This window comes from Engraulis encrasicolus, chromosome 15 (genome assembly GCF_034702125.1).
Source record: "Engraulis encrasicolus isolate BLACKSEA-1 chromosome 15, IST_EnEncr_1.0, whole genome shotgun sequence".
In the NCBI taxonomy this organism is placed as follows: Eukaryota; Metazoa; Chordata; class Actinopteri; order Clupeiformes; family Engraulidae; genus Engraulis; species Engraulis encrasicolus.
The window spans coordinates 12,650,240-12,670,795 of NC_085871.1; the positions used below are offsets into that span (position 1 = coordinate 12,650,240).

General features: G+C 43.7%; 1 protein-coding gene across 19 annotated transcripts in view; it reads right to left on the bottom strand.

Annotated features, from left to right (window-relative positions):
- The window catches only part of plekha5 (pleckstrin homology domain containing, family A member 5), a 277,740-nt gene that overhangs the window by 21,709 nt on the left and 235,475 nt on the right, over positions 1–20,556 (bottom strand). For 12 of the 19 annotated variants that reach the window (XM_063217075.1, XM_063217073.1, XM_063217084.1 and 9 more), the window contains 8 exons: positions 19,678–20,022; positions 18,518–18,604; positions 16,141–16,260; positions 14,994–15,047; positions 9,850–9,912; positions 9,040–9,120; positions 3,023–3,172; positions 2,104–2,205 (listed from right to left, as the gene is read on the bottom strand). In XM_063217075.1, the coding sequence (XP_063073145.1) occupies positions 2,104–2,205; positions 3,023–3,172; positions 9,040–9,120; positions 9,850–9,912; positions 14,994–15,047; positions 16,141–16,260; positions 18,518–18,604; positions 19,678–20,022 (1,002 nt within the window). The remainder of the gene's footprint in view (positions 1–2,103; positions 2,206–3,022; positions 3,173–9,039; positions 9,121–9,849; positions 9,913–14,993; positions 15,048–16,140; positions 16,261–18,517; positions 18,605–19,677; positions 20,023–20,556) is intronic. The other 7 variants (XM_063217090.1, XM_063217074.1, XM_063217078.1 and 4 more) reach the window with 4 other exon arrangements.

Sequence of the window (20,556 nt, forward strand, 5' to 3'; positions counted from 1 at the left end):
GTGACATGCCCAGTGCCCTCAGTGGAGCAGTAAAAGGAGAAGGATGAGGGGGGAATATTACGTAAACAGTAAAAGGCAAAGTGTTTATTCAACACTTAGAGAGTACTCTGGGACCAAATACACTCTAAACATGTTAAATTAACTCTCTAAGTGGTGAATGGTAAAATGTGGTAAATGGTCAAATTTGCTGTCTTCAAACCACTCACAGGGTTGAGTAGGGGCACTATGATGACTATGATTACCTACAAATAATGGTACCATGAGCACCCGCCATTACTATGATTCCGCCAGGTCCATTTAGGTCAAGAAACACAAGGTCTGAAATTCTGAAAGCAATGTCTCGTTACTGAATAAGCAAAGAACTGACATTTTTGCCATGGCTCTGTTACAGTAATAGGAGTGCACTGATTTTTCTTGAGCACTATGAAAAGCAGGCAGTCAGGGGACAGTGGCAGTTCAGGGAGTTTAAGGTGCTGTTTCCACATACCTGTAGCAGGGTATTTTTGAAAACTCTTTAGTTTGGGCCTTCCGTTTCCACTTAAGAGTTTTAAAATCCACATATCAAAAGTCCGGTTTTAAAAATATCCCATTTAGGGGGCTAAAATGCATTGGGATTTATTTGTATCCAAATATTGCGTTTCCACCTAAATGGGAGAAAAACATCCACTTTTAAAAATACCCGGCTACATGGAAACAGCACCTAAGATTAGAAGAATTAACAATCCCACAGAGCAGGACATAAAACGAAGAGATTAGCCTGAAGGATACATAGGTACAAACAAAATGTGTCAAATTCACCATACGACAGATAGAGTTAAAGTTCTTGGTACATGTTTGGCTAGGTTAGAGACACGCACCATGCTCACGCTAACACAGAGAAGGGAGACTACCAATCTATTAGAAAAAAATAATGACGAATAGTTGTGTTTATGTTGTGTTTATGATCACTTAATTATCATAATGGGGGTAAATGACGCCTCAGGTAATGAAGTCTTTAGCAATGATGAATTCTGTGTTACAAAAAAGTTCTGAAAGGGAAAGAAGCTGTTTGTTCTGGGTTCTGTAATTGTGTTTTTTGTGCAATGAGCTTGTGTTTGGCAAACATGATCAATTATTAGTATAAAACTCCAATTAGCACTACTGTACTGCCACTGTGACAGATTGCAAACAGTTTACTTTCTCTTCCCCCACTAGACTTCCAACCAAACAGCAGTCTTCAAGATATTCTTTTTTGAACTATTTTTCTTTTGGTCTCTTTGGCACAAGACAGGAAGTTGGTGCTGCAGAGCCCAGCGTGGTCCGAGATGGTGGTGCTAACTCCATTAATCAGTCTGCTGGCAAATGTCAGAGAAGTTGGGAAAGAAAAGTGTTGTGGTGGTGCTGTGCAACCGTATGTGTGTGTGGGGGGGATCGGTGTTGCCAGATTGAAAATGCTGAATTATCGTACCAAAACCTCAAAATGATCATTTTTGGGGGCTTTTTGGGAGGAAATTATAGTGTAAGACCAAAATTGTTCATTCTAGGCATCTGAATGAACAGAATGACAACTCTGAAATGATCGTGCATCCCGTTTTTTTGATCGTACAGAGGACAAAATGGACAAATACATGGTACAAATACGATAGTTATTGTACATTTGGCAACATTGGTGGGGGATGATCTTGCTAGTTTCAGTTGATTAGCTACGGCTCTTCCTTGATATAGCCTTCTGCTACAATTCGCGTCAATCAGTAAAAACACAAGGTTTAATTGGCTAGGTAAACTTTGGACGCAAGTAGAGAAGAATAGCCTGGCCTTGTCATACCCTAGTAAGGATTTCATTTGCAATGACCAAATTGAAAATATTTTCTTGGAGGGAGAGGTGAACTCCATTGAAATATGAAATCCCAGCACTAACATTGGATCACGACATTGAACGACAATTTTTGGTGGGAGTGGTGAGATCCGCTGAAGCTTGAAATGTGCCTCCCTCCTCCCTCACCCCTTCCCTGTTCGCTGTTTGGCCTGTTAGCCGGGGGAAAGGGAGAAGAACGGAGAAGAGATGAGAGGAGCAAAGGGAGATAGAAGATTGGAGACAGAGGGGTAGAGGACTGTGAGACAGACCTGTGGACTGCCCAGGGCCTCCAGTCTCTCCAGCAGGTTGGCCTTGGCTGTGTTCACATCGGCCTCCATTCGGTCATACTCTCTCCACGCCCGCTCCAGCTCCTGACAACACACACACACGCACGCAGGCACGCACACACGCAGGCACGAGCACGCGCACACACACACAAACACACACAAACACGCAGGCACGTACACACGCAGGCACGAGTATGCGCGCGCGCACACACACACACACACACACACACACACACACACACACACACACACACACACACACACACACACACACACACACACACACACACACACACACACACACACACACACACAAACTGTCATTGCATTGCATTACATTATACTGCATGTCATTGCAATCTCTACATTAAGCAAGCACGTTTCTTCAAAACAACTTACAATACAGGAGATAATTAACAAGGTTCTTGCTACTTGAGTAAGGTACAGTATATTTGTTATGAATGGAAACTCACTGTGTGTGTGTGTGTGTGTGTGTGTGTGCGTGTGTGTGTGTGTGTGTGTGTGTGTGTGTGTGTGTGTGTGTGTGTGTGCGTGTGTGCGTGCGCGAGTGTGCGTTTAGTATGAGTATGGTGTGTGTGTGTGTGTGCGTGTGTGTGTGTGCGTCCGTGTGTGATTGAGTAGCACAAGTATGGTGTGTGTGTGTGTGTGTGTGTGTGTGTGTGTGTGTGTGTAGTATGAGTATGGTGTGTACGTGTAGTATGAGTATGGTGTGTGTGTGTAGTATGAGTATGGTGTGTATGTGTAGTATGAGTATGGTGTGTGTGTGTGTGTGTGTGTGTGTGTAGTATGAGTATGGTGTGTGTGTGTGCATGCATGCGTACGTGTGTGCATGCGTGTGTGTAGTATGAGTACAGTGTGTGTGTGTGTGCTTGTGACTAACCGCGGTGACGCGTGTGAGTTCTCTGCAGGTGCTGAGCAGGCCGCTCTGCAGCACGTCTCTCTGCTGGATGAGGCTCTGCAGCGCCGCCGGGTTCTCGCCGCTCAGCTCGATCTCCTGACTCGCAGACAGCAGCGCCGTCTCCAGTGTGTGCTGCAACAGATACCATTTTAGATTAGATTAGATTGGATGGATTACACCGCATTAGATGAGATTAGATGAGGTTTGATTAAATTATTCTTGAACGTTATTGCTGACTTGACTATCATTTGCTATAGTTACACACATATGAGTGATTCTCTAATTCGCCTACACTTTTAAGTCCGTGGATTTTATTTGGCAATTCCACTAACTATTAACTGCATCCAATGATGTTTTGGACATTAGAAAACATTTATCTTTCATATAATACAGAAAGTGTAGACATAGCATTATTTCCCTCAGCAAGAATGAATATTTAATACTGGTTTTGGGGCGTTTTCATGCCGTCCTGTTTTCCAAATGTCAGATTCAGTCTTCATATTAGCATGTAAAGAAACTTGTTTTGCCCAAGACGATTGCAAATGTTGATTCACAGTAATCATCACAATATGACAAAACTGTCAGAAAGACCACTGTCCTTTCCATTATACATGAAATTTGCCATTTTGTGTGTGTCCACGAAAACTGTGTTAACCGTGTCACAGTCTGAAACCTCCTCCATAAATCAGTAATGGTTTGGTCTTAGGCCATACGAATAACATCATGTGATGTCATAACCTCTTTGGCAGGATACGGGAAGACTTTTTGGTAAATTTGGAGCTCCATCCTTCCATAATTTAATCCATTCTTTTTCATGTTCTCATAGCGGGAAAATTGCCTGTCAACTGTGTTATCAACATATTCATAAGAATCTGAATTAGAAATCACTTGTAGAAAAACACAGATAAAGCATACAGATACATGAATTGATTAAGGTGTTGTGGTGGAACTTCTGAGGTCCTCAGTTAGCACAACACCATAAAAATGGCTGAAATGTCAACGGTGTCACCGTCAATGGTGTTACAATTAAGTATGACAGTCAGGGTTGCCAGATGAGGCTGATGATTTCCAGCCCAAAAAATGATCAAAATCCGCCCTAAAAACCCGCCCAATTCTATTGATTTATATGGCAGTGGGAAGGTTTTTCTGATAGATGCCATTTTTACCCGCACACGGCCATCCTAAGCAGCCCAATTGGGCGGGAACCAGCCCAATCTGGCAACACTGATGACAGTTGAGGAGGAGTATGTTTTTGCCAATTTATATCCATATTGACAGACAAACAAACAAAATAATTTGTGTTCTAGGGAGATGGGTTTGTCTGCTCTGTTTTTTTCTCCTAAAAAAGTGCCGACTTGTTCCCCTGCACTGTTGACCGTAACACCATTGAGTAACACCGTTGACTGTTTTGAAAGTGTTTTTGCGCTATTGATCCCTTATGTGTTGGAAAAATCCTATGAACATACACTAGGGATTATCTCTGGAGAAGGAAGTCTTGTGTAAGGAGGGTGACTATATTCAAATCAGACGTTACAGGGATTTATGATGAAAAATGTGTCAGTCTGTATCACAGTGACTCATAAAATCCTACTTATGAAGCTCAACAATCACATTTTCTATATCAGTTGCACAGATTAATGACAACATTACTGCTAAGGGACATAAGCACTTTCAAACATATATTGTTTCAACTCTGTAGTATTTTTATATATGTTTGAAATGACATAGTATTTGTCCATAACACTGTTGACAAAATAATTAAGCAAATGTTCGCTTTCATTAGAGTATTTATCAAATGATTTAAGATTAAGCTTGGCAATTTGTTTGTTTGGAAACTTAAATATATACACTATGTAAACATCTAGGTCATTTAATTGAAAAAAAATACTGATAATTGACATTTTGCTTTTGCCAAAAGCGTAGGGGAATCGTAGAATCACTCATATACATACAGGGTAACAAAATTTAGAATACCGTTACACAACTGTGTAAGCTCCAAAACTGTAACTAATAGCAAAGAGCAGCTTAAAATCTTGTTTTATAGTTATTACCTTCGCCAGAAGGTTATGTTTTGACCGCTGTGTATTTATTTATTTATTTATTTGTGAATATGTTTGTTTGTTTGTTTGTTTGTTTGTTTGTACTTCGTATAACTCAGACAGAACTGAGCCGATTTTTATGAAATTTAGTGGGATGATTGGTCATGACCCAAGGAACAATCGATTAGTTTTTGGGAGTGATTGGGTCAAAGGTCAAGGTAAAGGTCAAAAACGTAAATTGAGCCGATTTTTATGAAATTTAGTGGGATGATTGGTCATGACCCAAGGAACAATCGATTACTTTTTGGGAGTGATTGGGTCAAAGGTCAAGGTCACGAAAATGTCAAAAACGTAAATTTTGCCGATTTTTATGACATTTACTGGGATGATTGGTCATGATCCAAGGAACAATCAATTACTTTTTGGGAGTGATTGGGTCAAAGGTCAAGGTCAAGGTCAAGGTCACGAAAAGGTCAAAAACTATATTCTTTGCCAAGCACTATATGCCAGAACAACGTGTGCATGCGGAATTGAATAAGAGGTCAAGACTGGGCCAAAAATGTAATATTACGATATTCCGGTCCGATTTAAATGAAACTAACACCAACATTTGGAGAATGTTATGCCCCACACTCTGAAGATGGCCAGAAAAAAATAAGTGGCGTAGGCGAAGGTTTGCGCTCTACCGAGTGCCCATTCTAGTTAAATAGTATGTGACTGTGTTGCAGACACTACTTCCTTTATTGGGTGTCATTTTTTGACAGTTTGTGGGATGTGCTCACAGTTGCTTTTCTGAACTTTGGAAACAGTTGCATTATGAATCACTAATGCTGACAGTCTTGTCTGATGTGGCTTACAGTGAACGTGATAGTGAGACAATCACCTAAAAGCATTGGGCTGCCATTTTAACTACCAGTAGATAAGTATCATATCCTCTGACAGGGACAATGCCAGCCTCGCAACGCCATCCTCTGTACTCCACCCAAAGATTTTGGCTCCGCACATCGTCTGGCAAAAGCCTCGAGCTCGGTTCTCTCAGTGTTTAGCCAATCAGCAAACAGTTGAGAGTGATGACGCGGAACTCACCCGCGAGCTCCGTTACTGATTGGTTAAGGTAACTATATTCACACTTTCGTTTTGTTATTTGTTTGCTTTTGCGACACTATATCGTAACAGGTATGCTAATAAAGCACAATATGGGTTTTAATTTGAGTTTGGAGCTCCAATTAATTTAAATGATAGAGTAAGATCAGACCATCTACCACCCTCCATGGAGACGGATTCCTCATGGCTTTTGCCAGACTGATTGACAGAGTCAACAGTCGGCTATTCCCCGCTAGGACAATGCCAGCCTACAAACATATGAGAGATTTAACTCTACAACGCTCCAAGAGGACTGTCTCTTCACCTGAGTCAATGATGAAGTCACAGGTCGACCCCCTCAACTCCCATTGTCATTGTGACACAGCACTCCACAGCACACAAGTAAACACTGCACACTGCACACAACAAAATTGCATTCATGCCTCACCTGTGCAAGGGGGCAGCACTCAATGGCGCAAGGGAGCAGTGCGGAGAGGTGGTACCATGCTCAGGGTACCTCAGAAGGAGGATGGGGGAGAGCACTGGTTAATTACTCCCCCCACCAACCTGGCAGGTCGAGAGTCAAACTGGCAACCTTCTGGCTACAAGTCTGATGCCCTAAACACTTACCAATGACTGCCCATTTGTTCCCATTTGTTTAGTTATTATGTCAACTCTGTGAGGTTCTGTAGCATCCTCAGCTGCAATAAGCAGAGAACAAAACATTTCTTTTATGTCTTTTCTGAGTATATACAACTTTCTGTGATCCTCAAACTATACATATGTAAGAGAGGCCTTAACCAGCACAATTCTTTGTCTCAGAGGAGTATAAACTAAGTAAAGGTAGACATACTATCATGGTGGGTAACACTTTACAATAAGGTTATGTGAGTAAGGACGGAATAATATCTGAAGTAATGACTGATTAATAGTGAATAAACTTGTGATTCATGCATGCAGAAATGTCTAGTCCATTAGTAGTCAACACATAATGATGAATGACTCACTATGAAGTAAATGTGGTACATCAGGGGTTAATTAAGGGTGTGAGATCCACATGTTAATAAATCATGTGTTAACATTGCGGAAAAAGATCATACCATATCTTTCCAATCATATATGAATCAGACACTAGCTAACAGTGCATGAGTAATAATGAAATCATTTCGTCAGTGATTCCGAATCATGGTCTGTATTATGGTGAACTAATTAATAAATCATGTTTGTAGTTTAAAGTAAATGTGGTTCATCATTGGTAAATTAATTGCAGGATTTGACTAATCCAGTATTACCACTGCGTATAAAAGGCACGCCATATTGATCCAGTGACAGTTATACCTGAATCAGTCCTCGGAAAGAGTGAGAGGGCATCCAAGAGGAAGACGAGCTCGGAGATAAACTGTGTGACCCTCCAGATCAGGGTCTGCTGGTTGCAAGCATGTGTCTCACGTTTGGATGCAAACAGCCATCTCTGGAGACCTCTTGGGTGCTCTCTCACTCTTTCTGACTGATTCAGGTATAACTGTCACTGGATCGATATGGCATGCCTTTCATGACAATACTGGATTAGTAAAATCCTGCAATTAATTTATCGATGATGAACCACATTTACTTTACAGACCTTGAATCGGAATTACTGACCATATGTTTCCATTATTACTCATGCACCGTTAACTAAGGTCTGATTCATATATGATCGGAAAGATATGGTATGATCTTTTTCCGCAATGTTAACACATGATTTATTAACATTTGGATCTCACACCCTTAATTAACCCCTGATGTACCACATTTACTTCATAGTGAATCATTATTATTCCAATCATGAGTCATTCATCATTATGTATTGATTACTAATGGAGTAGACATTACTGCATGCATGAATCACATGTTTATTCACTATTAATCAGTCATTACTTCAGACATTATTCCATCATTACTCACGTAACCTTATTGTAAAGTGTTACCGAATGGTGCATTTACCTCATTAGGTACAGATGAATTACTGGTGAATAAACTACTGTGTATAAGACCATGTACTAGTGTTGCATTTACATCTGTAAGAGTACTTCTACTTTTACTTTATGCACTTCTGATCTGCCTCCTCCTAGGTATACTGTGGCTGAAGCTTGAGCTGCGGTTTTCAAGTGTCCTTGTATGCCCCCTTGTCTCTGGTGACTGTAGATTGATATAGGACCTGACTTGAATGTATGAGTGAATATCTGCATGGAAGAAATATCATCAGCTGCAGCAGCAATATGCTGCATTGCCTGTGCAAGTCCGCAGGGGGACCAGGAGGCAGGTGCAGCAGAGCAGAGCAGAGAGAGAGAGAGAGAGAGAGAGAGAGAGAGAGAGAGAGAGAGAGAGAGAGAGAGAGAGAGAGAGAGAGAGAGAGAACCCAATGAAGTTCTCTGGAGCCCCTTCAGCCCTCTACTGTAATTAATTGGCCATAAAGGTGCCCCCCCCCCCCCCAATCCTTAAGCTCTGATCCAAACTCCAAAACTTTCAAAACATGACGGTACAGCACAAACACCAGCTGAAGACTTCTCTGTAAGAGCGGGAAACTTCAGATGCGCGTGCATATGTACGCTCATGCTCTGTTGAAACAGGTCTGAAATATAAACCGCACTCAACGGCCGATGTTATAAGGATCACAGATCAAACAGAATGATCCTTCAATGTATTAGCTTTGTGCATAGAATAGTAGTGTGTGTGTGTGTGTGTGTGTGTGTGTGTGTGTGTGTGTGTGTCTGTGTGTGTGTGCGTGTGTGTGTGTGTGTGTGTGTGTGTGTGTGTGTGTGTGTGTGTGCGTGCGTGCGTGTGTGTGTGTGTGTATGTGTGTGTGTGTGTGTGTGTGTGTGTGTGTGTGTGTGTTACCTTTTCTCTGTGGAGCTGCTGCAGCTTATCCTCCTGGGTACGCACCACCTTGTCTTGTTCACACAGTCTGCTGAGCTTGGCCTGAAATACACACGTGGTGTCAGACAGTCTTCATGTCAAAAAAGTTCTGAATACAAAATGTCAAAATCTTTTTCGCACATTTCAAACTGCTGCTGGCAAAGGTGTTTTTCCCCCCTTTAGACAAAATTGGCAGCTTCAAAAGCCAACTTGTGACAAGGTGACATTATCTGCAAAGTGTTCATTGTGAGGGCTGCAACTCACTTATGAACTTTAGTTCTTTTCATTCAAAAAGGAAGAGGTACAAAAGTACATGCTGTCAGTTTCAGACTATTTTCCATGGACACATACAAAACCAAAATGGATTAACTGAAGTCATCCCTGAAGAAACTTTATTCCATTCTCCTCCAAAGAACATTAAAGCAACACCAACGTGTTTTTATTCGTTCTATGGGTTGAAAGTGAAACCCACACTAAGGAGAACTAAAGAGACACTTCACTCCCCGAAATATTACAGCATTTTTATGTTCCTTTCACTCTGTAGCTCATTGAGGAGCATTTACTGCAATTTTGGAAACCATATGCTTAATGTTCAGAGGAAAATGACATAGGCCTTGGTTACACATGTGGATAAGTTTTTTTTTTGTATTTAAGGGAGCTAGCACTCTGTTTAAGAGTAAAACAAAAGACCCACACTGATTTGTCAATGCTTGAATATTCCTTGATGAATCAACATTAACCAAAAGTCTTTATGTTCGCTTCGTTCCTCCCTGCTTAGAAGTTAGCACTCACATCTACATCCAGGTCTTCAGGACGATACGTGTAAGAGCCATCCCTGTAGTCCTCAGTGCCCAACTGTAAGACAGATAAACAGGTTCAGGCACAGAAGCACATCATACATATAAAAGGGTACAGAGAGGGCTTTGAGAAAAGAGCCTGTCTGCAAGGACGGAACACAGCCAGGTCCTTTAATGTGTTTGGCTATGCACATCGCTCTGGGTGTGCAGCTTGTTCTGCAATGCCATATATTTCAATTTGCTTGCCCGCGGATATGGCCTGAGTAAAACCACTCATGCATTACAGATCATTCACTTGTCTCCTACGTGCAGTACCTTTAAAACGCTTGAGTGGGTGGCTAACAAGAACAAGGGTGTACCTTTGTACTGTAACGTATAAAGGGAGGTCCAGAAACCCTTGGATACATTCTCGGTTAATCTTGGGTTGTAAAACTACTGTACGTGGCACAATGCCCGTATGCAGGACTATACGTTACAGCCTCTCAACCCACTTGGTGTAATAAAGTTAATTAATTGTGTGGAGGAGGACTGAAGCCAGGGTTCATTGTTTCTCTAGTACTTGATGTATGGCTAGCCTATACAGCCAGGAAATGTGCTTTTGCAGATGTGTGAAGTTTCACAGCACTACTTTTCTTCCTCCTATCCCCATACCACCCCTATGCACATATCAACCATTACACGTACACTGTCTCAGCTGGGTGCAGGCACACTCACTGGCCCGCAGGCCCGCAGGCACACGCACACGCACACACATATCCAGATTGTCAAAAGCCCTTGAGAAATAATGGATGAATGGATGGATGGATGGATGAAGTTCTGTAGGTGGTGTTCTTGCACTGTTTTGACTCAACACTATGAGAAGTGCTGTGCAGGCAGCATCACTTTTAAAACCTCAAGGTCACAAAAGTGGCAGGAAGTTGGAAGCAGGCTGAGTGCGTGGGCAAAGGGGGTGAGAGTCTGGCTGGCTGGCATTGCCTGAAGGTATGTGTGCGCGTGTGCGTGTGCGTGTGCGTGTGCGTGTGTGTGTGTGTGTGTGTGTGTGTGTGTGTGTGTGTGTGTGTGTGTGTGTGTGTGTGTGCGTGTGCGTGTGCGTGTGCGTGTGTGTGTGTGTGTGTGTCTTGATTAGGCAATCACTCACATGAATCACAGTCAGAATACAGGTACAGCATCCAGGTATACAAACGGCAAAACAACCATAGCAATATGACAGAGCCTGAATGATGAACTTTCACCATGGTAAACACAAATGCATGATATTGCAGTCCTGCTGTTGAAGTGAATGCGCGCCACGCTTTAGGATTCTTGGTGGACATAAGCACATATATCTTTCAGGAACACAACTGTGAGATATTGAAGGGAGTCCATCTTAGCAAACTACATTGGGCTAACTAACTAGATGGAGCCGCATGGACTGAGATCCATACCTGGCTGCACTATGGAAGCAGTATAATTTGAGGTGATAAGAGCAATCAGAAGCCATTATCAAACTGAAAAAATCCAGGTCAGGGCTTACGGGCCATTCACTTTGACTAAAATAAGATGCTGAAGAACTACCTGTCACGTGGCCCACAGTCATCTTGGTGTACACAAAATATCTATGACAAATGAGTATCTAAACTCACTGGCTTTATGTAACTGGCAAGAGCGAGCAATGACTCCTACGCCCTGAGCTGAACTCAGAGCAAGACAGCAGGACGAGACCGAGGAGAGAGGGGGGAGTAGGAGAAGGTGGGGTGGGGTGGGCATGAGTGCTGGCAGGGCTAGCAGGGCTAGCCACACAGCGCTGCTAATTACCCTCCCCAATGGTAAAGAGGAACCTGTCAGGGCCCGAGTTAGCGTGACTAATGAAAAGCTCCCCGCTAAATTCGCCCCTCACAATCCCCAAGACCTCCAGCGGGAGCACGGCTTCTCCACGGTTTTGACAACCCCCCAGCCCTACCTGACTGAGTACCCCCCATCTCCTGGCCCCTAGCCCCCAGCCCCTAAGCCTCGTCCTGTCTTACTCTGTCCCATCTGACTCCAACCCAACCACCTATGGAGACAGAGGCCAGGGTTGGCTGCCTCTAGCGCCCTTAAGAGTGGGAGTTAAGAGTCACAGAAAACTTTTTGCAAAGAGCAAAGCTCTTTAACTAGAGGTCTAAAGCTGTTTTTATGTTACCGTCTCCATACAAAAAAGGCTGCCAGTGTTGACTTGTTAGGCAGTGATGATACCTCAGAATACAAAGTAGGAATCTCATTGCTGTGCATAGAGATGGAAGCTTCTTTATCAATGCCTTGTCCCCGTTGGCAAATGCACACGGCATCAGCAACACAACCGAAACAGTTTGCTATAAAATGTCAACTTTAAGGAAGGTGATGGATTTGTGGCGGCATCTGCTCTGAGGCGAGGGGCTGACTAAACGGGCAAGTGGCAAAAAAACCCCAAAAACAACATTGACAACGACAACAACAATAAAAAAACAGATGCTAACAGAGCTGTACTGACATCCCATTCATCACAACGGAGCTGTATATTTTGGGCCGGAGGTAAAGGGAGAAGGGACAAGAAAAAAAGCAGTGACCGTGACGTGCTTTAACATCAACAACACCAACACCGAAGATGGTTAGGAAAATACGAAAAAATAAATTGGTGATGACATTTTTTGGTGCGGGGACATCCGATGTGTGAAAAGGGGGCAAAACAAGGGGAGGGGATATGCAAGGGAGTTATTCCTGAAAGCAGGTGAACACAGTGACTGACCAGGACCCTGTTTATCAAAAGCACCATTGCTAATCAGTTAGCAACTTAGTAGGTCACCAATGCGAAATTGCGTTGCAAACAACTAAGTTGCTAATGTTGATAGTAACAACGCTTTTGAGAAATTACATCCATGGAGAGCCTAACTCAGATGAAGCGATAAATATGTTACTCTAAAAGAAAAGCCCTTTGGCCTTTGGTCAAGCTGCAGGACTCTCACTCAGAGTTAACCTCTTTGGCCTAGTCACTGTGCCACTATAGCGAAGGGGAGCACAACTCACCCTACCCGGATTCAAACTCAAGTCTGCGTGGTACCAAACAAGTACAGCAGGCTCTTTGACATCAACGTCAAAGCACATTGTTTGGTACCCCATAGACCATGTTCAAACCTAGGTGTGGTGACTTCTCCTCTCCTCCTCACTACAACCACCTCGTAGGAATACTCCCTCCTGCCCAAAGAAGCACGTGGATGACATCAGGCAACATCAGGCGCATCACGTGGCTGCTGGGTAGAGTGAGCCTTAGCTGGCGGCCTTACTTGCTGGTACAGTTGAGGCCTGGGCGCCGAGTTCTCGATCATAGTGTGGATCATGAAGATCAAAGGCTCGTTCTCCTTCATCTAGCCAATCGGAACGGGAAGGCCGGAGAGAAGGAGGGAGCAGTATACACACAGCACAGTACACACAGCACATATCAGTTTACACGTTTTACCTGCACCTTGAGTTGATGGAGACTTTGAACAACTTCCATGTAGTTGTCATTTGGGGTGATCAGAATGTGTACGCGCGCGCATGTGTGTGTGCGTGTGTGTGTGTGCGTGTGTGTGTGCGTGTGTGTGTGTGTGTGTGTGTGTGTGTGTGTGTGTGTGTGTGTGTGTGTGTGTGTGTGTGTGTTCACATAATTATGCATGCGTTTGTGCGTGTAAATAGGTTGTGTGAATACAATTGGGTGAACAATAAGCAGATAAGAAAGTTCATGTATGTTATGTGTCTATGTATAGATTCCCTTGGTGTGCAGTTTCAGTGTTTCCACACCGTAAACACATGTAAAGAAAAAAACATCTAACACATTTTTCTCCATCTCAGTGACCAAGATGGCAGTTAAAGTCACCTGGCGCACCATAAAAACGATCGTTTGAATGAATAATCATTTTTAAAAATCCCAACGGAGCCATTCTGAGACTGATACTTTATCAGCTTGGCTGTCGACCACAGAGATTGGAAAGTACCATATTTCCCTAAACCTGACCTGCTCAAAATCCAATTGAGGAGTGTGGTCTGTGTGGGGAATCCATCGCATTTAAACCCATTAAAGCGTCTCCCCGCATTAGATATGCCTGAAGGGGCACAACAAAACTCTAAGCCCAAGGGGCGAGAGACAGTTTGAAGCCTAATACTCCTCCTCCTCTATCATTTTTTTCAAATATAACTGAGTGACCTTGGTAAAGCATAGACTGCATATTAGACCATCCATACACCACATATATACACATAAAAAGTATGTATAATTACAGAAACATATAAAGTCATTGTTGAAACACACACGCGCATGCCCACACGCACAGAGAAAAAGGAACAAATAAAAAATGTGCACCACACACTATAGACACCTAAAAAGGAGGAACACACACACACATGAACACACACACACACACACACACACACACACACACACACACACACACACACACACACACACACACACACACACACACACACACACACACACACACACACACACACACACACACACACACACACACACAAACACACAGAGTAAACCCAAACATCTCTGCAGTGAAACATCAAGATGAGCATGTCTGTGGAGGCAATCTAAACAGCCTTCAGCCATGAACAGCAAAAAAAGAACAGAATCTGTTGTGGCTGCCTGGTATTCAGCTTTAAATAATTAATTCAGCCAACATGGCTTTTGCAGTAATAGAAAAACAGTACCTGATGAGTGTGTGTACACTGCGCTAAACACATCTATGGCTTGCTTGTTTGCTGCAGAACCTGTGCGGCTCACAGTTAATTACTTGTGAGGTAAACCACCCCTAAACATAGAGAGCTTGGCAACATGCCCTTCAGAACGACAAATCTTTTATTTACTGGAAGTAATGTGAGAGGAGCGTATGTGTGTGTATGTACGGGAGTGTCTGTTTAGAGTTGAAAACGGCCTTGTTAGAGAAGCTATAACACAGAAATGTCAGCAGTGTGAGCACCGCTTGAGTGTGTGTGTGTGTGTGTGTGTGTGTGCGCGTGCGTGCGTGTGTCTTGTGCGCGTGTCTGTCTGTGTGTCTACAGATGTGTGTGTCTTCTGTGTGAGCGAAGGGGCTGCTGATGGTTCAGTCCGGAAGTGAGGTGCTTTACTGTATGTAACAGAGATGGATGGCGTGCCCTCACCTGGCTGTCCAAATACATGAGATTCCTCTGCAGGTGATGGGAGAGGATATCGCTCTAGTGGCAGCAGCGGAGGTGAAGAAATGTCAAGACGAGCAGAGCCAAGAAGAAACAGAGAAAAAAAAGAACACGAGAAAGGCAGAGCAAAGTGAGTTGTACAGCAAAACCCAGTGGAGGAGAAAAAATCAAGGAGGCAGCAAAAGCGAGGCAGGCAGGTAAAGAGTGGGGAAAAAGAGCAGGAGTCGTTAAAGCCACGCAAACAAGAACAACATTCAACTCTTGCCAAGGCAGCGTCCTTGTAAAAAAGTGCACTCTCACTGCTGTGTGGAATATACAATCGGTACATTACACAAGGGCATGCCAGGGGTACACACAGCGATGAGGAGAAAGCATTTGACCACATGCTCTTTGTTTACAACAAATGCATGCTAAGCACGAAGGACATAGCATTATAATATAGAGGGAATAGTTTGTGGAGAATTTTGCCTATGCCACCAAATGAGAACAATCCCTTTGAGCAAAACCAAACAGCAATATATATTGGTTAGGGGTGTAAATCACAGCCTCCATGACGATACGACTCAATATATATCTTCGATGCGATTCGATTATTTTTGATACTTAAGAATGCCCCACGATACGATACAATACGATTCGATTAGACTTTTTTCCAATTACTTTTCCACTTCTATTATGTTATGGGGCTAGGGAATTGGGTAGGGGCCAGCGATTCGATTATTTTCGATACTTAAGAATGCCCCACGATACGATGCGATTCGATTCAATCGTCAGATTATATCGTGATATATCAATACATTTCGATTATTATTTACACCCCTAATACTGGTGTATCACACGAAGTATCACAAGAAACAGTTAAAACATGCTTCTGAATTACAAACAAACAAAGCAGTTTGTTTTGTTTGTTGTGTTATTCGCTTGTTTGTTTATTAGAGAGAGAGGAAGGGCAGGCATGGGGGTTGTCTCGGACCAGAGCAGCACATGCACAAAGACACACATTTTATTTAATTTTTTTTTACACATGCGCACACACCTTACACACACCGACCTTAAACACAGCCACACACATGCTGGAATGCAGGCATGCGTGTGTGTGTGTCTGCTATTGTGTGTGTAAGGGAGGTCTGACCTTTGGGTTGTCAGCGTCGAGGTTTAGTTGCATAAGCTGAGTGAGCGCGTGCTCCCGGAGGCTGGTGAGCTCAGCCTGCTGCCGCCGAAGCTTGATCAGCAGCAGGGTCAGCTCCTCTGGCTGTGGCCCCGGACAGAGAAGGGGCCAAAGATAGGGGCCCGAGAGTACAGGGGGCCGAGGTGTGAGGCAGACAGCAGACAGGCACCGGCCCAAGTGGGTGGGCAGACAGACATGGGGGCAAAGGTGAAATACAGATACAGTGGGGGACAAAAGTTAGCAATCTACATGGACGTGGGTGACAGAGGTCTGGGTATTTTTAGAATAGAACTGATTAGAATAAAATTCGGCCCAAGAGAAGGCCGAGGTGTGAGGCATAGAGCACTGGCCCACGTGGGTGGGCAGACAGACAAGGAAGCAAAGGTAAGACACAGAGGGGGACAAAAGTTTGCAATGTATATGGATGTGGGTGACAGAGGTCTGGGTAATTTTAGAACACATTTTGGCCCAAGAGAGGGCCGAGGTGTGAGGCATACAGCACGGGCCCAACTGGGTGGGCAGACTGACAAGGAGGCAAAGGTGAGATATAGGGGGACAAAAGTTAATCCTACTTGATATGGATGTAGAAAAAGGGGTCTTGGTCATTTTTTGCCGATCAGAATCACATTGATACATTGACTGCACCCCAGAGCCAAAGAAAGGCCCCTGGATGCCAAGTAGGTGGGCAGATGGGGGATACACTGTAGGTAAGACACACGTCAGCACATTATATGGATGTCAGTCACAGGGGTCTGGGTGGTTTTTGCCAATTAGAATACAGTTTGGACACTTTCGTCAATGGCACAGCTTTTCTGGTAGCAGCCCAGGCAGGGACAGGTCCAAGAGTTAGGGGGCTGAGGAGGGCGTCCATGGGGACAAGCTGGTGGACCGAGCCCAACAGACGCGGTGTGAAGGGGAGAAACAGGAGGGGTGCCACCATGGGGCAGACAGGGGTCAAAGGTGGGGGCACCGGAGGTGACACATGTTAGCACCTTGACAGGCCTGGGGATGCTGTAGGTGTTCGCAAAAAAAAATTGGGTCACTTGGCGTTATCAAATTATCTCTGGCCCAGGGGTGTGGGGGGGCACCTCAGACCCAAGTGAGTGGACCGAGGCAAACAGGTGGGGGAGGGGCTAAGGTGAGACACAGAGCGGGAAAACTTTAGCACTTTGTCTAGACCAAAATGACAGCACGAAGACATTTCAGGGCACTTTAATGACATTGGATACAACCACAGTGGCAGGTCAAGGTGGCAGGGCTTGGGTGTTGTGTGGCGTGTGTGGATATTTCTGTTAGTGTGGTATAACATGTAGTAGAAAGTAAATGACATTTGGTATTTCTGACAGTGTATTGCACAGCATGTGGTAAGAAAGTAAATGACAAAGATTTCTTTCAGGACCATACTCCCTGACTGATGTACTGCACTCTCAAATACCAAACATCTGTCTCGGAGCGGGCAGAGCCGAGCAAATAATTCATAAAGGGCTCCCTTATGTGAGAAGACTCGCTCAATTAACTCCATGAAATATTTAGAGCCTCGTTTGTGGCCATTTCACTTTCACACGCTTTGCCTTTGCCTGCTCCTAATTGCTCTTTTTCGTCTTACGGTGTATGAGTAAGACAGATGCTTGTACAAGATGGGAATAGGAGACTCTTGAACCACAGGTTCAGTAGGTATCTGTTCCTTCCATTAAGTTAATATAGATAAATGATTCGATACTACCCTGTCCTAAATGATCCTGACATTGAAATGCATCCACATTCTTCATTCAGTTATGGTAAGAAACGCTTAAATCGCAGCTTTGCTATTATGTATTTTATGCTTAACCAAACACTTGCCGAAAAGGTAACCATACAAATATAAGACCATAAAAAGATGCTGTAACAAGTTGTAAGGAGACTCAGATTTCTAGTGGAGTTGAGAGAGCATGGTGGACTTGCGGAGAATGTTTTGTTCAGGGTCACGACTCGAAACGCAGAAAAGATAGACTGACAGGCAGCTGAATTATTTTTCCACTCGATGAATTGCATCATCTTTCATACAGCTAGTCCCAAGTAGATACAACTGAAGCATCCGTGATTCATTGAGGAAAAACTGTTGGGTTAGACATTGTGTGCCTACAATAATTGTACAGAAACAGACCTTTGCATTTGACAGATTTCCAAATATTTATGCATTACACTAACTGCATCTTAAACGTTTTGTGTTAATATAATCCGTTATAGCAAATAAATAAGACTTTGCTAATAGCTTGTTTTTCTTGATTGTTCTAGTTATGGGCTTGAACTATCACACCATAAATAATTACGTGTATCATATAACAAAAACAGGTTGCCTTACCGTCTTGCCTTGTAGGGACTGTGGGGTGATGCTCTGGACAGGAGGACCCATGGCCACAGACCTCCGGTCCATTGAGCCATAGCCATACTAGAGCAGAGAGGGAGAGACAGAGATAGAGATAGAGAGAGGGAAAGAGAGAACGAGAGAGAGAGAGAGAGAGAGAGAGAGAGAGAGAGAGAGAGAGAGAGAGAGAGAGAGAGGTGTGTGTGGGGGTACATATGTGGCAACATCAAAAGGTTGGCTAACAACAAATGCTTCTTTTTAAAAAAGTAGAAGGAGAAGGAGAAAAAAGAAAATACATGCCCTACCACAGCAAGCCAAAAATAGGCCTTAACAGACTGCTGGAGCAACACAGTTGATGCTTAATGTGTTTGTCATACCACGCTTAACAAAGTTACACTGTCTGCCAAAACACTTAACTTTAATGGGCCTCAATTCCGGCACGCTAATAATCTCACTTACATAATAGCAAAAGCAGTCATGAGCCAATTTCCTGCATTTAGCACAACAAAAAGCAATTAAAATGTCGCATAGCAAAAAATTAAGTTGATAGAATTTAATGGCCATTTAAAACAACATAAAGGGCTATTAGTCTGTTTGCACACAGGCCCATTGACAGGGGTGAATATACAGTAGAGCAGTGGTTTTCAACGCCCCCTTGACATCATCATAAGCATCCCAACGCCCCCTTGACCTCATCATAAGCCTGCCAACGCCCCTCTTAGTATTGAGCTCTGCCCCCAGAAAGCTGTATCCATCCTCAACGCCCCCTGGGGGGATGTAGCGCCCCCGTTGAGAAACACTAAAATAGCAACACAGACATGGACAGTTCAGTCATACAGTAGCTGCTGAGCTTCAGGCAACTCGACTTCTAGAGATTAATGATGGCTCACCGCCCATACAAAAAGGATTTTAACAAAGTTTTGACCGAGAACTGAACTGTCTGCAAGCAGCATACAGAAGTCTTGTTGTCAACAGCATAATGAATGCAGAGATCAATAACAACCTTTTCTCTTCACAGACACAGGAAATCTCTCTTTGTAAACTTTTTTTGGTAAAAGTTTTTCTTTTTGTGCTTATGACACGTTTAATCCGACACTGTAACTATGACTTTTACTCTGAAAGGCTCAGGGTGTTCAGGAAGTCCTCCGGTGCCTTACCTTGTTAGAGGAGTGTGTCCTGAGGCTGTGCCGCCGGTCGATAGTCAGGTCCCCGCGGTAGATGGGCGACGACAACTCAGAATGTGCCGCGTGGTTACGTGCCGACCGCCGCGGAGAGTAGGTATGGTAGATACCTCCGCCGACACTGTGCATGGGAGAGGGAGGGATGGACTGGGCGATGCTGCCCCGAGCGCCAGGGGTCGTGCCCACCCCAGCCGCTGCGGCTGCCGCCACTGCTGCCGCGGCGGCGTGTTCGGCAATGTCGGCCATGATGCGAGGGCTAGGGAGGGTGGCGTAGGCCTGCCGCTGGCTCATCACCTGTGGTGGACGCAGACACAGACCTTGCTGTTGAGGAACACAATTATGGAGGAATTGTGAGGTATTAGTGTTACCACATGGTTAAGTTTCATTCTATTTATTTAGCAATTTAATGCCTGCATTTCTACATTTTAGCACCTCTACTACTCTATTTTTATATCACAAATTACTGTATTACTGCATATACTGTATCTACACGTCTGTATCTGTACTCTTTTGTATGCAACTTTGCAATGTTTACGCCACACTATGTACAGATTATTAATAGAGTTTCACTACTCAGCAACTACTCCAGTCTGCTTTTTTTGCAGTGTACTGTAACATAATCTAAGTGCTAAGTGGGATGCATTTTAAGTAGTAAGTGTAATGCAATGTCATGTATGAGCACTTTGTATCAAGTACTGCTACTGTGTTAAATGTGCTCTTGGCATGACCCTGACTTGACTGTAGCCCCTTAATGTACGCTGCACATCCAGTGGTATGCTGTAGTAGTAATTGAAAAGTTAAGTACCATAGCACTACAATACTATGACATAACACAGGACCTTTAGTAATGCACTA